At 41.0% G+C, this 16,002-nt stretch overlaps 1 protein-coding gene across 4 annotated transcripts; it reads right to left on the bottom strand.

Annotated features, from left to right (window-relative positions):
* Nucleotides 1–1,925: 1,925 nt before the first annotated feature.
* rbm26 (RNA binding motif protein 26) lies at nucleotides 1,926–14,988 on the bottom strand. 4 transcript variants are annotated; one of them, XM_034219032.1, is made up of 22 exons: nucleotides 14,524–14,988; nucleotides 14,264–14,382; nucleotides 14,012–14,130; nucleotides 13,769–13,860; nucleotides 13,445–13,680; nucleotides 12,651–12,926; nucleotides 12,297–12,539; nucleotides 9,495–9,635; nucleotides 9,218–9,379; nucleotides 8,627–8,732; nucleotides 8,357–8,513; nucleotides 7,580–7,765; nucleotides 6,742–6,837; nucleotides 6,573–6,644; nucleotides 6,386–6,484; nucleotides 6,197–6,271; nucleotides 5,646–5,813; nucleotides 5,370–5,474; nucleotides 5,082–5,279; nucleotides 3,898–3,984; nucleotides 3,477–3,590; nucleotides 1,926–3,032 (listed from the first exon to the last, which is right to left on the bottom strand). In XM_034219032.1, the coding sequence occupies exons 1-22, from the start codon at nucleotides 14,580–14,582 to the stop codon at nucleotides 2,943–2,945; spliced, it is 3,000 nt and encodes a 999-aa protein (XP_034074923.1). In that variant the 5' UTR covers nucleotides 14,583–14,988; the 3' UTR covers nucleotides 1,926–2,942. The 4 variants fall into 4 exon arrangements, with proteins under 4 accessions (XP_034074923.1, XP_034074942.1, XP_034074932.1 ...); XM_034219051.1 differs by having other exon boundaries at nucleotides 6,573–6,641; XM_034219041.1 differs by having other exon boundaries at nucleotides 6,742–6,834.
* Between the last annotated feature and the right edge of the window lie 1,014 nt (nucleotides 14,989–16,002).

Raw genomic sequence — 16,002 nt, 5'->3', positions numbered from 1 at the left:
TAGTTGTTGCATATCCATATGACCGACTTCTGGAGCCCCCGGGGCTTCTGAAAGAAACTACAATCGTTTTCACTGACAGACGGCAAATCTCCACGCAAACAAAAGTGAGACTTTGAACAAACAAATCCTTTTCTTCCCCCAGTGAAACATACTTTCAATTTCATCTGCCAACGCTATATAGAGAGGAGAGGGGGGAGGGGGGGAGGGGGGGGGGGGGGGGGGGGGGAGAAAAACATTACATCTCATTCCAAAATATCATGCAATTTGTCTCCTTGACACAAATCAGAAAGTAAAGATTTATTTAATGGATGACAGGGATTCTGTAAACTTGTTAGGCCATATTTTGTGAGCTCACACCGAGCAGATAAACATCCTCTGCCCACTGTGACACAAAGGGAGGCCGGCAGAGCATCACACCACCACTGAAGTGCCTTGAGACGACATGGGGTCCTACATTTTCTGTAACACATTTATTTGTGTAGCTGTTCCACAAAGTGCTCCTGAACATTCGCAGGAAACGTGGTTACTGTCAATCAAAGCGGTGAAAATGGCCCATAAAAGCTACAGGTTCGTGATACAACTTCACAAGTGTGCAGGTAAAACTGAAACAGCTGGTTTGATCTGCTTGTGTGAGTTTGGGGGCACCGCAGTGGGTAAATGAGGGGACAGGAGGGGGCATTTAACACTCCCATACTGAGTGAGGGGGGGTATGTCTGGTGATGGCGCAGGGGAAAAGGGCTTAAATGATAAACAGCAGATATTCTACAAGAGCAAATCTGATTTCTCACAATTACCTCAGCAAGCCTGACAGGCACCAGGGGGGGGGGGCGGGAACACCGAACTGGTGGACACTGATTGGGTTATTTGTCCCCTCTTATTCAGGTCTGAGGGATTGTGGGAGCTGTTCTGTGGAGAGCTTCTCTGCAGGTGCACGCTACCAACTCCTTACAGGAAGCCACATCCTTTTTACCTAAACACCACAACTTCCAATTCACTTTAAGTTGGAAGAAAGCAAAAGATGTCTAGTTTCTGAGTAAATATGAGCCCATGTTTGGCTGACAGACTGCAACAGCTCTAAATGAGAGACAGGCATTTTACACAGAAGACATTTTGAAACATGTATTCCATTTGTCTGCTCAGTTTTAGTGAGTGTCAGGGCTTACTGGGACACTTGAAATTGCACCTGTGCTTTTCATACAAGTCACAGTGCCTGGAGGAGAGACGACTAATGAGTTACAAGAGTATCTGAATTTAAGTGAGTATAAGAAGGCTTTAAAACCCCACACAGATCAGACCACTCGGTGATCGCTCACAGGCTACAGATTTGGGCTGGATGGTATAGATGGGAAAGATGTCCATGTATGGAGACTTCATATTTTTAAATGAGCCTTTCTGAGGATTCAAATACGATGCACTGACAGGATCAGATGTTTCCATTTACTTAGTGCTTATTTACACTGAAAGCTTTGGTTAATGTCAGGCGTCCTTGCTTGTTTTGTTACAAGCAGTTAGTGCCAACCAGATATATGTCAGAGGTTTAAAAAAAATGGCTTGGATGTTGACATTAATGGTATTTATAAGTTGTTGTTTATCTCACATCTATTGTTGTTTATCTGAATGCTACTGTTAAACATATAAGGCTACAAAATAAGTGTAATCATGATTTGCCATCTCCTTGATCCATTTGTTAAGACAACTTTTAAACACAAAAAGAACTTTGTAAATCTTACCGTTTATTTAATTCCCTGATTTTTTCTACAGGGATCAATATGAATAAATGTTATCACGTGTGTACTTTTTTACTTCTGTCAAGTTCTCAATGATAGATGTTCTACTTTGTGTAATGTAAAAAAGGGCAAAATTATTTGTGTTGCTTTTCATTTTACAAGATGTAAAATGGCATAAAAATATTCACAAAAAAAAAGAAAAATGCCAGAAACATTTATCAACGTTTCATTAGAAAACAGGTAGGCCTATTTTAATACATCAGCATGTAAGACAATGCTTTGACAGTAATACAAATTAATGTTGTAAAATGGTGAAGCCTCTTGGAGACAAGTGTTGTATCTGGATACTGTAGACAGCTCCTGCAACAAAAAGAACAAAAACGCTCTTAGTTATTTTTGTATATTCAAGTCTGTGCAAATGTGTGTGATGCTTAGCAATACATACTGAGAGGAAATGTAAACATTTTGCAAAAATATACTCTTAAAATGTCATGTCTTTACCTTGTTATGAAAATCAGTGCGATACATAAGCTTACCATACCCATCCAAAAAAGAAAGAGGAACAAGTTGTAGAAGCAGGAGTTTTTTAGGAAGTTTGCTCTTTAGGGGAATAGGAAGTTTTTTTGTTTTTTGAAATGGTCTTTTTCAGCTCTTTAGTTTTTTTTTCACTGCCAGAGCATTTTGATTTTTTTTTTTTTTTTTTTTGGCAGGATGTTTTTAGACCATTTCAATTCTTTATTTTTTGTACAATTCAAAGAAAAGCCAAAAACTGAGAAGCCAAGCTTTCATACAAATCGTTTAAACCAGGGCATAAAATATTTACACATGAGAATTCAAACCAGTCAACCTAATACTATTCTGCAAAAGCTAGTCAGTCAGTTCAATTACAACAAGGTGTTTGCCTATGCCGAGCTCAACAACGGTGTCTCAAGGTGATAAGCTATCACATGTCCAGACAAAGTATTTGTTCGGTTAACTGAAAACAACAACAAATTCTATATTAAGAGCATTAAAAAAAAATCAACATTGTTGCATCTGGTATACACGTTAAAATGAATCAAACTTGCACATGGTTCTGCTGCCAGTTACACATTTGTGAGGAGGAAAACAAAGTCTAGCCAAAGTAAAAATGTGCCTTGTCGTTTTATGAACAGGCTTTTAATAAAGTAGCTGGATTGCCGCTCGTCCTTCACACCAGGCGCGTCGGTCTGATCTTCATCTGCGCCAGGAGCGAGGCTCGTTGTCGTCCTCTTCCTCATCATCATCCTGCAGCAGTGCATCATCACTCAGAGACTCTTCCGGGTACTGTTGGGAGAAAATAAACACTGAGATTAATGCGCTCTATAGATGATTAAAAAGTGAAGGAAAGGAAATGTTCAAAGTGGAAAGACCTTTTATTTTAAGCATCATCAGCACCATGTATTTAAAAAGCCTCAAGAGGGACTAAAGTCTCAGCCTGGGATTCTCACGCTGCAGTCAGACCAGCAGCTTAATGAGAGCTGCAGACAGAGGCCATGCGAAAGCCACATACAGACAATTCCTTGCTGTAATGGCTCCCTCTAGTGTTCTCAAAATATAACACAACCACAAAAGGTACTTAGCGCTGAGAGAAATAAGACAGATCCTGTCCGTGCCTCTCCATTTTTATCATCTTTACAGCAAACCTTACGCAGAACCAACAGTCCCACTTCAGCTACCATAGGTGCTACAAAGGGGAAAATTACATATATGCACAATGAGAAGACAAACCTCATCATCCTCTTGTTCTGCCTCATCAGCGTGAGCAGCACTGAGAGTCTTCACGGCCTTGTGCCAGGCCAGGCGTAAAGTCTGGTTGTTGAACCTCACTCCATGAAGAGCCGCCTACAGAGCGCACAAGAAGACAGGCGGTTACTGGAAGTAAAGATCATAAAGTGTAAGAGATTTGAATATAAACAATGGGTTTAACCTGAGCACCAAGTATATTTTGGTGATCATAGTGAGATAGATATAATTAAAAAAATATCAAGAAATGTTATATAATATAATAATTGGGAGGGACCCTCTTTAATGGTCACACATGCAGAGCACACAGCACACAGTGAAATGTGGCTTCTGCATCTAACCCATCCTAGTACCAGGAGTCTAGTACCAGGAGCAGTGAAGGAACCAAAGGACATTTCCGACTCACCTGTTCTGCCTCGCCTCTTGTCCTGTAAGAGATGACTGCAGACAGCGTGTTTTCATCTATGTGGCAATCTTCGATCTCTCCAAATTGCTTCAAAAGTGTAAACAAACAATGTTTTCTTCACAAACTCATTCATGTACAATGATTGAAACATCATCTTATGCATCTTCTTTGCAATTCACAACACATCTTAGGAGTTAAGTATATTTTTGCTAAAAACTTACTTTAAAAATACTGCAGCACCTGTATTTCAATATTAGTGTTGATTTATAATTGGTGGTGGTTTCTCAGCTGTTAAAATAAGCATGAGAAACAGTGTCTATATTTTCCATGTCATGATAGCCGACAGTGTTTCTGGCGCTGGTACTGTGTAGTTATCAATGTATCTTTATTTATTTGTTTGAACTGCTTGGTATTTGTCTCTGCTGGTAAAGTAGTGAATAACCTTGTGAAAGTGAGATAGTCCTTACTATGTGCACCACACCAGTTCATTAGTATAAAGACAGAATGAACAGTAAGTGTGTGTTGTTGCACTGCTGGACTCAGCTACACACAAATACACATGGATTTATAGTAAAACTCTATGGCTTTTCGCATCACACAGCGTTAATCCAAAGTAAGGCGCTTAATTGCCCCCCCCCCCCCCTCAACAGTTACACTAGACTAGAGGGTATATGCAGAAATCATGAAGTTCACTTTAATACCTTTAAGACCCTTTCCATACATTTTAAGACCACTTGGAGTTCTAACCGGTTACATTGGCGACACAATTTACCTCACATTGACTATATACAGCATTGATTGTCCTTCCTCCTTATCTTCCAACCATTTGGACGCAAACTTGCATTTCCCCATAACGATGATGTTTACAACCGGTGTAAACGGACCTTCGCACGCTATCAAGCAGTGAGCGTGCGATGTCCTGTTCAGATGACGTCAAATCCAACGGGATGCCATAAATAAACTACACAGAATCACACTACACACCTACGCAATGATTACATTCAGGTAGACTTTGGAATACAATCTCTTTGGACAATTTATATACAAGCTACAAAATGTAATACCTTGGAAAATGCTGTTTAATACTTTTTAAGACCCCGCGGACACCCTGCACTAGCAGTGGGCTTTCTCACAGTCCGCTCCCACCCACAGCTTCCATCAAAAGGTGTTGTAAGTCGACTTACAGCAAAGTGTGGCAGCAGGTCGACATGGTCTGCCTCGGTGAAACCACAAATCTCCAGCGCCCGTGGCCGGTAGTCCACGACTGCGTGCACGCCTCTTCCCCGTCCTCTGGAGCCCCTCCCCCGGGCCCTGAGAGCGCCGCGGCCCCGGGTAAGGACCCCCCGGCCTCGTCCTGGTGACAGGATGCCCCGTCTAGCCGCCTGGGTCAGAAACGCAAAACAGGGAATTTTAGTTCTGGTGATGGAACTCAACAGAGAGGACAGTTTGCTCTTTTCAAATCGAGTCAATACCTCAATTTGCAGCTGGGTGTACTTGATCTTCAGCAGAGCAGTGTCCTGTCCCGTCTGGGTCTTGTTGTACAAGTCCAGCTCTGTGTCCAGCAGCTCCTTCTGTGCCTGAACAAAGACGACATTGCAAGTCTAAAGTAATAAGTCAAAGGCAACTGGATAAACTGATAACCCTGTGTCCTGGGACTAGGCGCTATCAGAGAATAACATTGAGTCTTTCTACATCTCAAAGTAGAAAGAAACTGGTTGAAACCACATTTAGAAAAAACACCAAATCACCTGGGCTCTGCTCTTGGCTGTGCGCAGCGGGTTGTTGCTGCTCGAGATTCCCTTTATCTCCTCTTGCAGTTTGGTGATGCTCTTGGTTATCATGCCCAACGTTTCCATGATGTTGGCTCTATCCTCTGCCTTTATTGCTTTGTTCTTCTCCACTTTGGAAATCAGGAGCTGCAGAGGAGCAGAGACACAGAATGAGAAGTTTCATTTCCACAGTACGTGGACCATTTAAAAACAACATGAGTCAAAGGATGGAAGATAGTGTAAGATGTAATAAAAACGGGATTTTTTTTTAAAATTTGTATTTGTTCTTCATTAACCACTTTGACAAAGATCACAAGATCCCTTACAAAGGTGTCAAACATTGTAGGTACATCTACACAAACAGACCAAAGTCCATGAGCTCATGTTGCCTCATGTATTTAAGTGACTTCTCTTGACCAGTTCTCACAGTGACATTTCATTTGTTTACAATGAGGTTGCAGAATGTAAATTGTAGATGTGATATCCTGTATGTATATAAAGATGAAGATCTGTACTCCAGATCATCTTACCTTCTGTGTCTCAATGTGTTTCTCCAGTATTTCGTGCTTCTTCTTCCGTACATCCTGCTGTAGTCTTAGAGCTTGCTGTGAAGATAATAAAAAAGGTACATCATTCCTTTTCATTTATTTGAGAGTCCAACTGTCTTCTATAATGGCCTTTCTTTTCAACCTCCCTTCTCCCACCATTCCCATGCTCACCTGTTTCTTCTTCAGGGCTTCCTCTGAGTTTTTCTGTGCCGCCTTCAGGGCAGCAGGATTGTATACCGTCTTTGTGAGCCCCAAAGATGTGGAAAACACCTAAAAAAGGGGGGTGGGGGAATGCCAGCATGTATCATTTTCACAATTTGAAAGAGAATGGGAGGAGTTAAAAAAGAATACGACTCACTTTCTCCACAGGAGCTGCTGGTTGGGCGGAGAAACCCAGGCGCTCTTTCACTGACATCTTAGAGGAATTCTGCTGCAATGGGAACAAATATGGAATGTTAACACACCCTTTGCAGATTTTGACAAGCATATGAGAAAAACCTCACCATCTCACACACACACACACACACCTGAGAGGCTACGCTGGAGTCTTGAGAGGGCTCAGAGTTGAGCATGGGGCCGAGGCGATCTTTGACGGACTGCTTAAGAGACGTGGCCGAGGGCTGCTGGGTGACAAAGGATATGTTCATCACATCATGTATACATAATGCATTTCAACATAGTCTTTGTCAGATGAAATGTCTTACATTTAATCTTGCAGTTGTCTTAAGGTGCATCTTTAACATCTAATTTATATGCTGATTTTCTCCTTATCCTAAAGTGCCTCACAACGGTCAGTAAAAGAAGCTCTCTGTATTATTACATATCATTTTGTATTCACATTGGGTGTGGAGGTAGCACTGACATTAATGCAACAAGTATTTTCAAAGTAGAACAAATGGGAAAGCCTTGAGAGAATAATGCTCTGGCATTTCATTGAAATACAAATAAACAACAACCAGAAGATTAACAGCGTAAGTCCTGCAAGGAGTCCTTTGATCGTAACACTAACAAGCGCTAATAACTGCCCTATTTTCGTGGCGGCACATGTTTTCGAAGCTAGTGCATCCCATTTCAACGTGTTTATTTTTACTTAAGAACTTAACGAAGGAATGTGCTACTCCACTTCGAGCGATATAATTACTAACAAAGCACTTATATACTAATAAAGGACTGGCTTATCTAAAGCCAGTTGAGTAGCACTTGAAATGTTTGGCTCTATGAAACCTGATGTACTTATATGATTCTGTTTTCTTCAAGTCGCTTTGGATAAAAGCGTCAGCTAAATGTAATGTAATAAATGTTTTGGGTTGGTGTTAAGCTTGGACATTTTATAACAACCACACGGTAACATGGTTGAACTTTTACCATGGCTGGTTGCGTCTGAGGCTGCTGATGGGGGTGGGACAGGCCATCACCCCCCTCCTCTCGATACCAGTGCACCCTGATGAAGCGGTTGTTGAGGACCGCCTCTGGGCTTTGCATAGCGCGCTTAGCCTCGTCTGGAGAGGCAAACTGGATCAGAGCGCCCTCCGGGTCATTCTGGAAGGCCACCTGTCAAGCAAGCATGGTACTGTGAGACATTTCTAGTAACGCTGGGTGGGTCACACATACTGTCAATCCTGTTAATGCTCAATGGGTAATCAGATCACCTTATTATCCCAAAGGTAGCAGTAAATGTGTGTACTAAACCCTGGAATATCCTTCAGTTTCAAGACTTTCCAAAACGTATTTGACCTTAAGTTTCTTCTGTAATTTTAGCTTGCTTCAAACCAACTGTTGCTAATTGTATTACTTAGTTAAGATTAATCAATGGCTTAAACAGCCTTATTTTGAACACATGTTGAATATAACAAACTTAATATTAAACATAAACCATTACTCAAACGTAAAAATCATAAACATCCTTCCTCTGTGTCAAACTTTCTACTGATATCGTTTTAAAACACTTGAATTTTCTGATACCAGATTCACACACACACACACACACACACACACTGTTCGTATATTAGTGACCTAATGTACTGCATCACAGGTTGCACTACACAGTAACTACACATTTTTCCAATATACTGACCTATAATTGATTGACTAGTAACAATCATAGCTGCATTGTCATAAAGACAGAACAACACAGGGACTGACCTGTAGGTTGACAATGGTACCGAACTTGCTGAAATGTTCATTGAGTTTGCTGATGTTGTTGAGCTCCGAAGGAATTTGTCGAACCAGCAGCTTGGCGTTGGCAGAGAATGGGACTCTGTTGTGATAGCCCTGGTGGTTGGGTTGGTTAAAGTTGGGTCTGAAGCGAGAAGAGAGGAGTTAAACAATTCAAAGTGAAAGGTGCATTATGCTGGGTTTAAAAGGCAGCATACAGCATTCGTTTTTTTATACGACCGGAAATGGGTCTCTTACTTGTCAAACCAAGGTTTCTTGGGGGGGAGGCCTCCATCGTGGGAGAGAGGCGGTCTCTTCCTCGCATTAGACTCCATAACGATCCTCATGTTGTTCGGGATCTTGTCTGGGGAGAGACAAAAAACAACAACAGGTCAGATTTCAGTCCACATAATGCAAAACACTGGTAATATTCAAAGTGGAATCTTTTCATAGGAAATGACAGGGAATGATGGGAATAAAATAGAAAAGTAGACCTAATAGGCTGAGGCTGTATATGGAGACAAAACTGTGATGGAGGATAGTCTATGAAAACATGCATGTTATCCTGATTGGAAAACATGGGGTCTTCAGCTTTAAGAGTATGTAAACCAACTGTATGCTGGCTTAACTATGTATTACCAATAATAATTTTTATTTACAGACCTTTGCAACTCCAAGCACATTATTCAAAAAGAGATCTACACTGAAAGGCAAGCCTTTTAAAAAGAGCCAAAACACAGCAACAGATCATCACATCGGAAAGCCTGCCAATTGTATGGCAGACAGTACATTGATGTTTAAAGACAATCTATGCAGAGCTCAAATGGTCCAGTTTATGTTGAACAATACCTCTGGGTGGATGGTCCACCTCCCCCATTGTGAGGCCAATCAGGTTGGGTCTCTGGGCGTTGACCCGATGGCGATACATCGGCCTGGAGGTATTGGTGATGCTGGGAGCCTCAGGGTTGTACACATCCGTTTCAGGGTTGTACACATCCGTTTCATAGTTGTCTGTTCAGCAGGGATAATATACATGAACTCACTTTAGAGAAAAGTAAGGTATAGCAAAAGCAATTTGTAAAAACAAAATCACATGTTTTACTTGAAAAAGAAACACAACTATTACCAGGAAGGAAGAGTGGCAGGGCGGCCTGGGGGAGTGAGGAGCGCATTCCAGAAGTGACGATGGTGGGCACAGAGCTGGTCATTGAGTTGGGAGGAGCATCCATGCCCGACGGTTGCAGAGGAGGAAGAGGAGGAGGTGGACCTGTATCAGACAGATTTAAACTAAATGTTATAGAATGACAAATGAAAGCAGAACCCAAACTGGTGAAACTATATTCGTGAATCCAACCTGTTCTTAACATGTCATAACTAACTGTTGACCAGGTAGGTAACTTCTGTTATTTTTTCTCCTGTTCACTCCTAGCTACAGCAATAGCCAATTAATCAACATTTAATATTAATCATATGAATTAATATATTCTCATAATATAAAGATAATAATTCTTGAACCTTGTGTAAATTGAGTAAAAGTTTGGGCCTTTTATTATAATCTTAGTCAGTTAAAGGTGGGGTAGGTAATTTTGAAGAAACCACCTCGAGTGCGCTAGAATTTGAAAATACACAGCCGGAACAAATCTGCCACTTCCTTACAGAGCCCCTCCTCCAACACACACGAACGTGCATATGACCAAAGAGGGCACGAGATAAGTTTGTGCACAGCTGGAAGGCTGACAGGCAGGTAGCCCAGTTACTTTAGCCGGGCCGGCTAAAATTATTGGTCGTGCTTTTTACAGTACTACAGCTTCCACAGATGACCTTTTTTTAATGGATTTTTTGTCAAAGCACTTAAAGATCAAATGCAAAGATTTTTTTATAATTGCCAGTAAAATCGAAATCATATAGCTACAACACTATCTCAGATATTGCAGTATTAAAATCGGAGATAATATGCGTCTGGCAATGCGCAATATTTATTTTGTTCAACCCCCAACACCAAGTCCGACGATTTATTTCTCAGCCGCTCGTCTCCGCAAGATGGCGTCGCGTGACGTCAGAGTGGCCAAACATATTTCCACCTGGCTTATCGCTCACAGCTGCTTCCGCCGATAGTACAACTTAGTTTCGTTATCATGTCTGATTCTGAGTAGACTATAGACTAAAAGCTTTAGGAATCCAAACTATAACATATAATAAGTACCCTGTATCAAGATTGATGCAAAACAAGTGCAATTTGACCTTTTTAGAGAGGTTTAGAAAAATAAAGTCCAGGCGACCTCTGGGTAATTTGGGAACCATCAGTTCCATTTGAACTTTTTCACTGTAAAAATCATTTTATTACTTTTAATTATCACTATAGGTATTCATTCCATCCAAATACAACTGTTGTGAAAAAAAAATAAAACATACTCTGTTATCCTCTTAGCCCCACGGACCCGAAATCGCGTCATTTGCAGGAAACAACGTCTAAGGAACCTTAATATTTAATAAACTATGAATATTTTATATCCATATAACGGGAAAAAACTCATTTAACTGATCTTTTTCATTTATTAAAAAAAAACAACACAATGCTAACATTGAGCCTCTGAATTAGCCTCGAGCGAAAAATGCTAACCTATTACTGCACCGAAAATCACTCCTAGCTCCCTTATTACTTATCCTAGCTCCACATCCAACACATTGTTTATGATCGTAAAGACACAGAATCTAACGGTGCCCACCTCAACACTGAAAGATACAAACTCGCGAGGTTATCAACAAAAACGTACATCAAAACAAGTGGCGCTAGGTACTAACATGAGCTAGGCTTACCTTCCTCTTTGTCTGGTCTAAAATGGCATTAAAACGATAAAAACGATGATGTAGTTCATCCATAGGTTAATATCCAATGGGGCTGTGTCCCCTTTGAAATGTTCTGATAATCTATAAGCAATAAAACTGCAATTCCGTTATCTGCTGTCCGCTCTGTGCTCCGTGCGCTTTGAAATCAAATCAAAATTTGTTTACCTCAATTCTTTGGCGTTTCTGCATTGCCCGGCTCTTTCGTTCTTTCGGTTGTTTTTTGAGCTCAAATATGGAGGGGACGGCTCCGGGTTTCAGCCTCCGATGTACTTTAAATGCTTCTCCACCAACAGACTTGACGATGGCAGGATCAACATCGTATGCATCAGACGCGAAGTGGTCAGAGCACAACTTGCTCCATTTTGTCGGTTGCCAGCCAACACGATTCACTAAAATAATCCAGTTTCTGCGGATGATTTTGTCTTGGGGAAATGAATGAAAAATTCTCCCAGATCCCGCACCGTTCGTACATCCGAAAGCACAACAATAACCCATGTTTTGCGTGATTTCGCGGATATAATTCAGAGTTTTCCGCACCAGTCATGAGCGAAAAACACCTGCTGACATGTGAACAGCGCACGAGACTGCCGAGTCGGGATATTTGGCCCAGAGACTGTTTGGCCACAATGACGTCACGCGCGCGGAGGCTGCTGGGAATGACATGTCAGAAATTCAGACGGCTTTGGTCGAGTTTTGTATCAATAAAAAGCTTTTTTTTCGGGTGTATTATCTCGATTTAAATTAAATAAAAAATACAGGCAGTCTTAAAAACAACATTTCTATAAAAATGTAGCATATTTGGAAGCTTTGCATTTGACCTTTAAGATATTCATTGCTATCGGGATGTTAAGAGCATTCCATGGAATATAACAAAAGGTGTATCTCGAGCCGGTTTCTCAAACTTACCAACCCCACCTTTAACAAACACAACTTTGGAGATGAACATTGTAGTCGTGGACATCATAGTCACAGTTTTTGTACCTGAAATTAGGTTCTGACATTCGATGATCAAAATATTTTGAAAAATGTTGTTATTACCTATCGGGCCCTACACAATTCATAGAAATGTGTGAATCCCTACCTGCAACAGGTGGAAGGCTGGGAGGGAGAGACCCTGGTGGAGGCACGGGGGGTCGCAGGTTCACAGGGGGGGGGTTCATGAGAGGGGGTGGTGGGGGGAGGCCTGGAGGCGGTGGGGTGTCCACACCTGGGAGTGGTGGAGGTTGGAAGGGCAGCATATTGGGCAAATTGACATCCTCCACTACCACTGGGTCACTTCCATGGTCAAAAGGACACATGTCTCCTCTCATGCAGAAGCCCTTTTCTGGAAAACATGACAAACAAGGGAAGAACATCAAACACACAGAACTACAACAACAACAAAAAAAGACAATTTATCGATTTTAATGGATAATATTTGATAAGCGTTCCTTACCATCATAGTCCCGGCATCGTTTCCTCTGTTGGGGGGGCGGGCCCCTGTTGAAAAGGACACGATCCACAGGAGGCCCAGGACGGAAGTCCGACCAGCTTTCAGTGGTGTTGTTGCTATGGTGATGTGTGGGGGCAATGACTGTAATGGTGCTACTCAGTGTTGGCACGGGGAAGTGTGAGGTGGTTGCAGTGGGAACCAGGGCTGCTGGGGTGTAGCCATCCCCCCCCTCGGGCCGGACCGGGGCCAGATCTAACTTCAACTTTCCCGAATCCCGTTCTGCAAAAAGACAAAAGTTGCCTCTTTATAACATGTATTCAAGTGAGAAAATAGACGGACACATTATAAACTTATACACCTTGTTTATATTGTTGTTGTTCCTTTTCCTAATATGCACTCATGATGCCATCACTACTCAATTCTATCAGTTCCAAATGCTCAGGTCAACACCGATACGTCATCATATACAGTAAGTCATTAATAACTGTTACAGATCAAAAAAGCTGAAAATAAATTAGACATAGAATCCAGGAGATAATTATTGGATTGTCTTGTTTGTCATCTCTTATCTAAGTAGATTCATTTTGGAAGGTCAGCAGAAAACCAGATCATAGTTCGAATGGAGTGAGTTTTGAGTAGAGTGCAGATTGTAAAAGAAAGGCATTTCATAATCCAGGATTTGGTGTCATTGCTCTTTCGTGGAAAAACAATGTTCTCAAATGAAAGGCACAAATTGACCTTGCTGGTGCGGTGTAGAAAACTGTAGACCAGTTCAGTTCCATCAACCAGGTTCTTACCTCTACTTTTAGACCGAGTTCTGCTCTGTGACCGGCTCCTGCTACGAATTCTATCTCTCTCTCTGTCTCGGGTTCGATCCTTGCTCCAGCTCCGGCTTCGGCTACGACTGTAACTGCGACTGCGGCCTCTTCTGCGATTGTAGCGATCTCTGTACGAGTCCCTCCTTGGTGGGACGCGGTCATATTCCCTCTTCCTGGAACGGTCGTCTCTCTTGCGATCATCTCCTCTCCTTGAACTTCAGGGAAACAAGGCACGACAAGCGGTGAATTAGTGAGTTAAAAGACAAGTAGATTGAGAAAGTTGAAACATGCAGTTGCACACACCTGATATCCCTGCTGTAACGAGAGCTTGATTGCGGTGGGCTGTGATTCACCCGGCGAGGAACCTTCTTCTCCCGATCGTCTTCTCGGTTTGTCTAAATAAAGTAAAAGTAACTTTGTTATAACTTTTGTATAAATATTTTTGATGGCCACTTATATGAGTGGTACTTTATATTGTGTTGTACTATTATATTCATGTGTGATGCAACAACAGTATTTTTTTAATAGTTTTCCACTCAGTAATACCTCGTCTTTTTTCTGCTCCTCTTTCTCAACTTTGATCAGAGTGGATGGTGGCTCTGGCTGCGGGAGGTAGTTTTTGTTGTCAATGGCTTCAAACAGCTTATCCACAAAAGGCTGTGTCTCTGAAAGATAATGATAGTGCACATGCATGAGTATATATTAGATTAGACAGGAACAATAACACACATTGGATCAGGTAATAAATGTAACAAGGCTTCCAAAATATAGCCTGCATGAAGCAGGGAGATGAAATACCTTTCTGGAGAAATACATCCAACTGGTCTATACAAAGGGCTTTAAGTTCCTTTTCACTTTTGTCTTTCTTCACCAAAGCAACAACATACTTGGCGAGGGCAGAAGGGTCTGCATCACAGCTGGAATAGAGAAAAGACACAAACGAACACAAATAAATAACATGTAAATGTCACATTGTCTGTTTCTAAAAGCATCACCTTATAACTCTATAATGATTCAAGCTGAGTTAAGGAAACACCTGTGTCGCTAACAGTACTTACATGGGCTCGAGGGTTTCAGACAGCCATGTTTTCAAGGCATCAAGGTTTTCAATTATCATTTTAGATCCAGCCAAACCTTCCCTCCACGACGGCCAGAATTAATACTAACTGGGGCGAAGTAGAGTCTATATGATTAAAATGATAGTCGACATTAGCTAGTGAAACAAGCCACTTCAGTGGACTTAGCTCAACAGCCGCGTTCAGGTTGGCTAGCTTAGCTACGCTAGCATGCGTCTTTCCAGGCCACAAACGTGCTGCACGATTCCTCGACTCTCGTAATGTATTTACAATGGAAATGCAGAAGGGGGTAATATATTACTTATTTGCGTCGGATCAGCTAACCGGTAAGATTGTAGAGTATTTATATAAGTTGAACTTATTGACGTACACAAGCTAAACTTGCTACTTTATCCCCTCTCCAGCTAACATGCCATGACGACTATTTACTTCCGCTTGTGTTCCCGTTGGTAAAATATCGCGAGAGAGAGTTAGGAAAGGACTCAAGACATTAGGAAACCGTACACATTATGATTTTGTAAATTATGAATAACAGGTATATACATGGCCAATTGAAAACTGTACAGTGAGTTTTCTTTATTCATTTACAGACTTTGGAAGTAATGGAATACATGAAGTGCATAGAGTAGGTTATTTAATAAGGATACCAACAAATGTAAATGTTACTGTATTCCCATAAAAAATAAGCGATCAGATTATGGTTACTTTTTTTTAAATGGGGATTACTAGTTATTTTATTAAAAATGTTTTCAGGAAATTAGTAATTGTAACGGAAAACCTTCTTAAAAATAACCCTCGAGTCTTAACCCTTTTCATTTATTATTAACAGAGAAAGGGCCACATGAAAATGCAAAGAAATACATGCACCAATAATAATATAAAAAGGAAAACATGTCTACTAGTGTATTGAATTAACAGGATATTAACTTATTAATAATTGTACGAAAGCATTTTAAGATTGAGGATCTGTGTGCTTTTATCCATTTACAGCAGGATTGTATAAACCTAGTCCGCAGAGACTGGCGAACTAGTGCCGTTCAAGTTCTTGAATTACCAAGTGTGGACTGGTACCTGGAGAATTGCCAGGTAGCCCATAAAACACTGTTTGTGCTATAAGCTTGACATTTGTTAAGAGGATTTAAAATCCTTAATTTCCATAAACCAACTATAAGCCATAGAAAGTGTTTCTTGGAACAAGCAGGAGTAGTAATTAATTGGCAACCCTAATTAACCTTCTTCTTAAGTAGCTAAAAGTTATCAATTTATTCACAGACCTGTTTTTGAGCATTTCTTATTTTGTATCTAAACTGTTACATTTGTATTCTCAAATCTCCTTGTGTGAACCTCTTATCTGACTTATCTTTTATTTTATTCTCATTGCTGTTAAAGCCCTAACACCTGAATTTTCCTTACGGGGATGAATCAAGTTTATATCATCTTATGGTATTCCTAATGTCCTTT

This window comes from Gymnodraco acuticeps, unplaced genomic scaffold (assembly GCF_902827175.1).
Source record: "Gymnodraco acuticeps unplaced genomic scaffold, fGymAcu1.1, whole genome shotgun sequence".
Classification (NCBI taxonomy): Eukaryota; Metazoa; Chordata; class Actinopteri; order Perciformes; family Bathydraconidae; genus Gymnodraco; species Gymnodraco acuticeps.
Note: the sequence above shows the minus strand (reverse complement) of the source record. Positions and strands in the feature narration are given on the sequence as shown.

Bases quoted from the DNA above. Each gene is read 5' to 3' on its own strand.
- rbm26 (XM_034219032.1), bottom strand. From the start codon at position 14,582: ATGATAATTGAAAACCTTGATGCCTTGAAAACATGGCTGTCTGAAACC. The intron at 6,272-6,385 runs GTGAGCATGGGA...TTATCTTCACAG, and splicing joins AAGCCCTGAAGAAGAAACAG to CAAGCTCTAAGACTACAGCA. The intron at 3,591-3,897 runs GTGAGTCGGAAA...TGCGCTCTGTAG, and splicing joins CAAGAGGCGAGGCAGAACAG to GCGGCTCTTCATGGAGTGAG.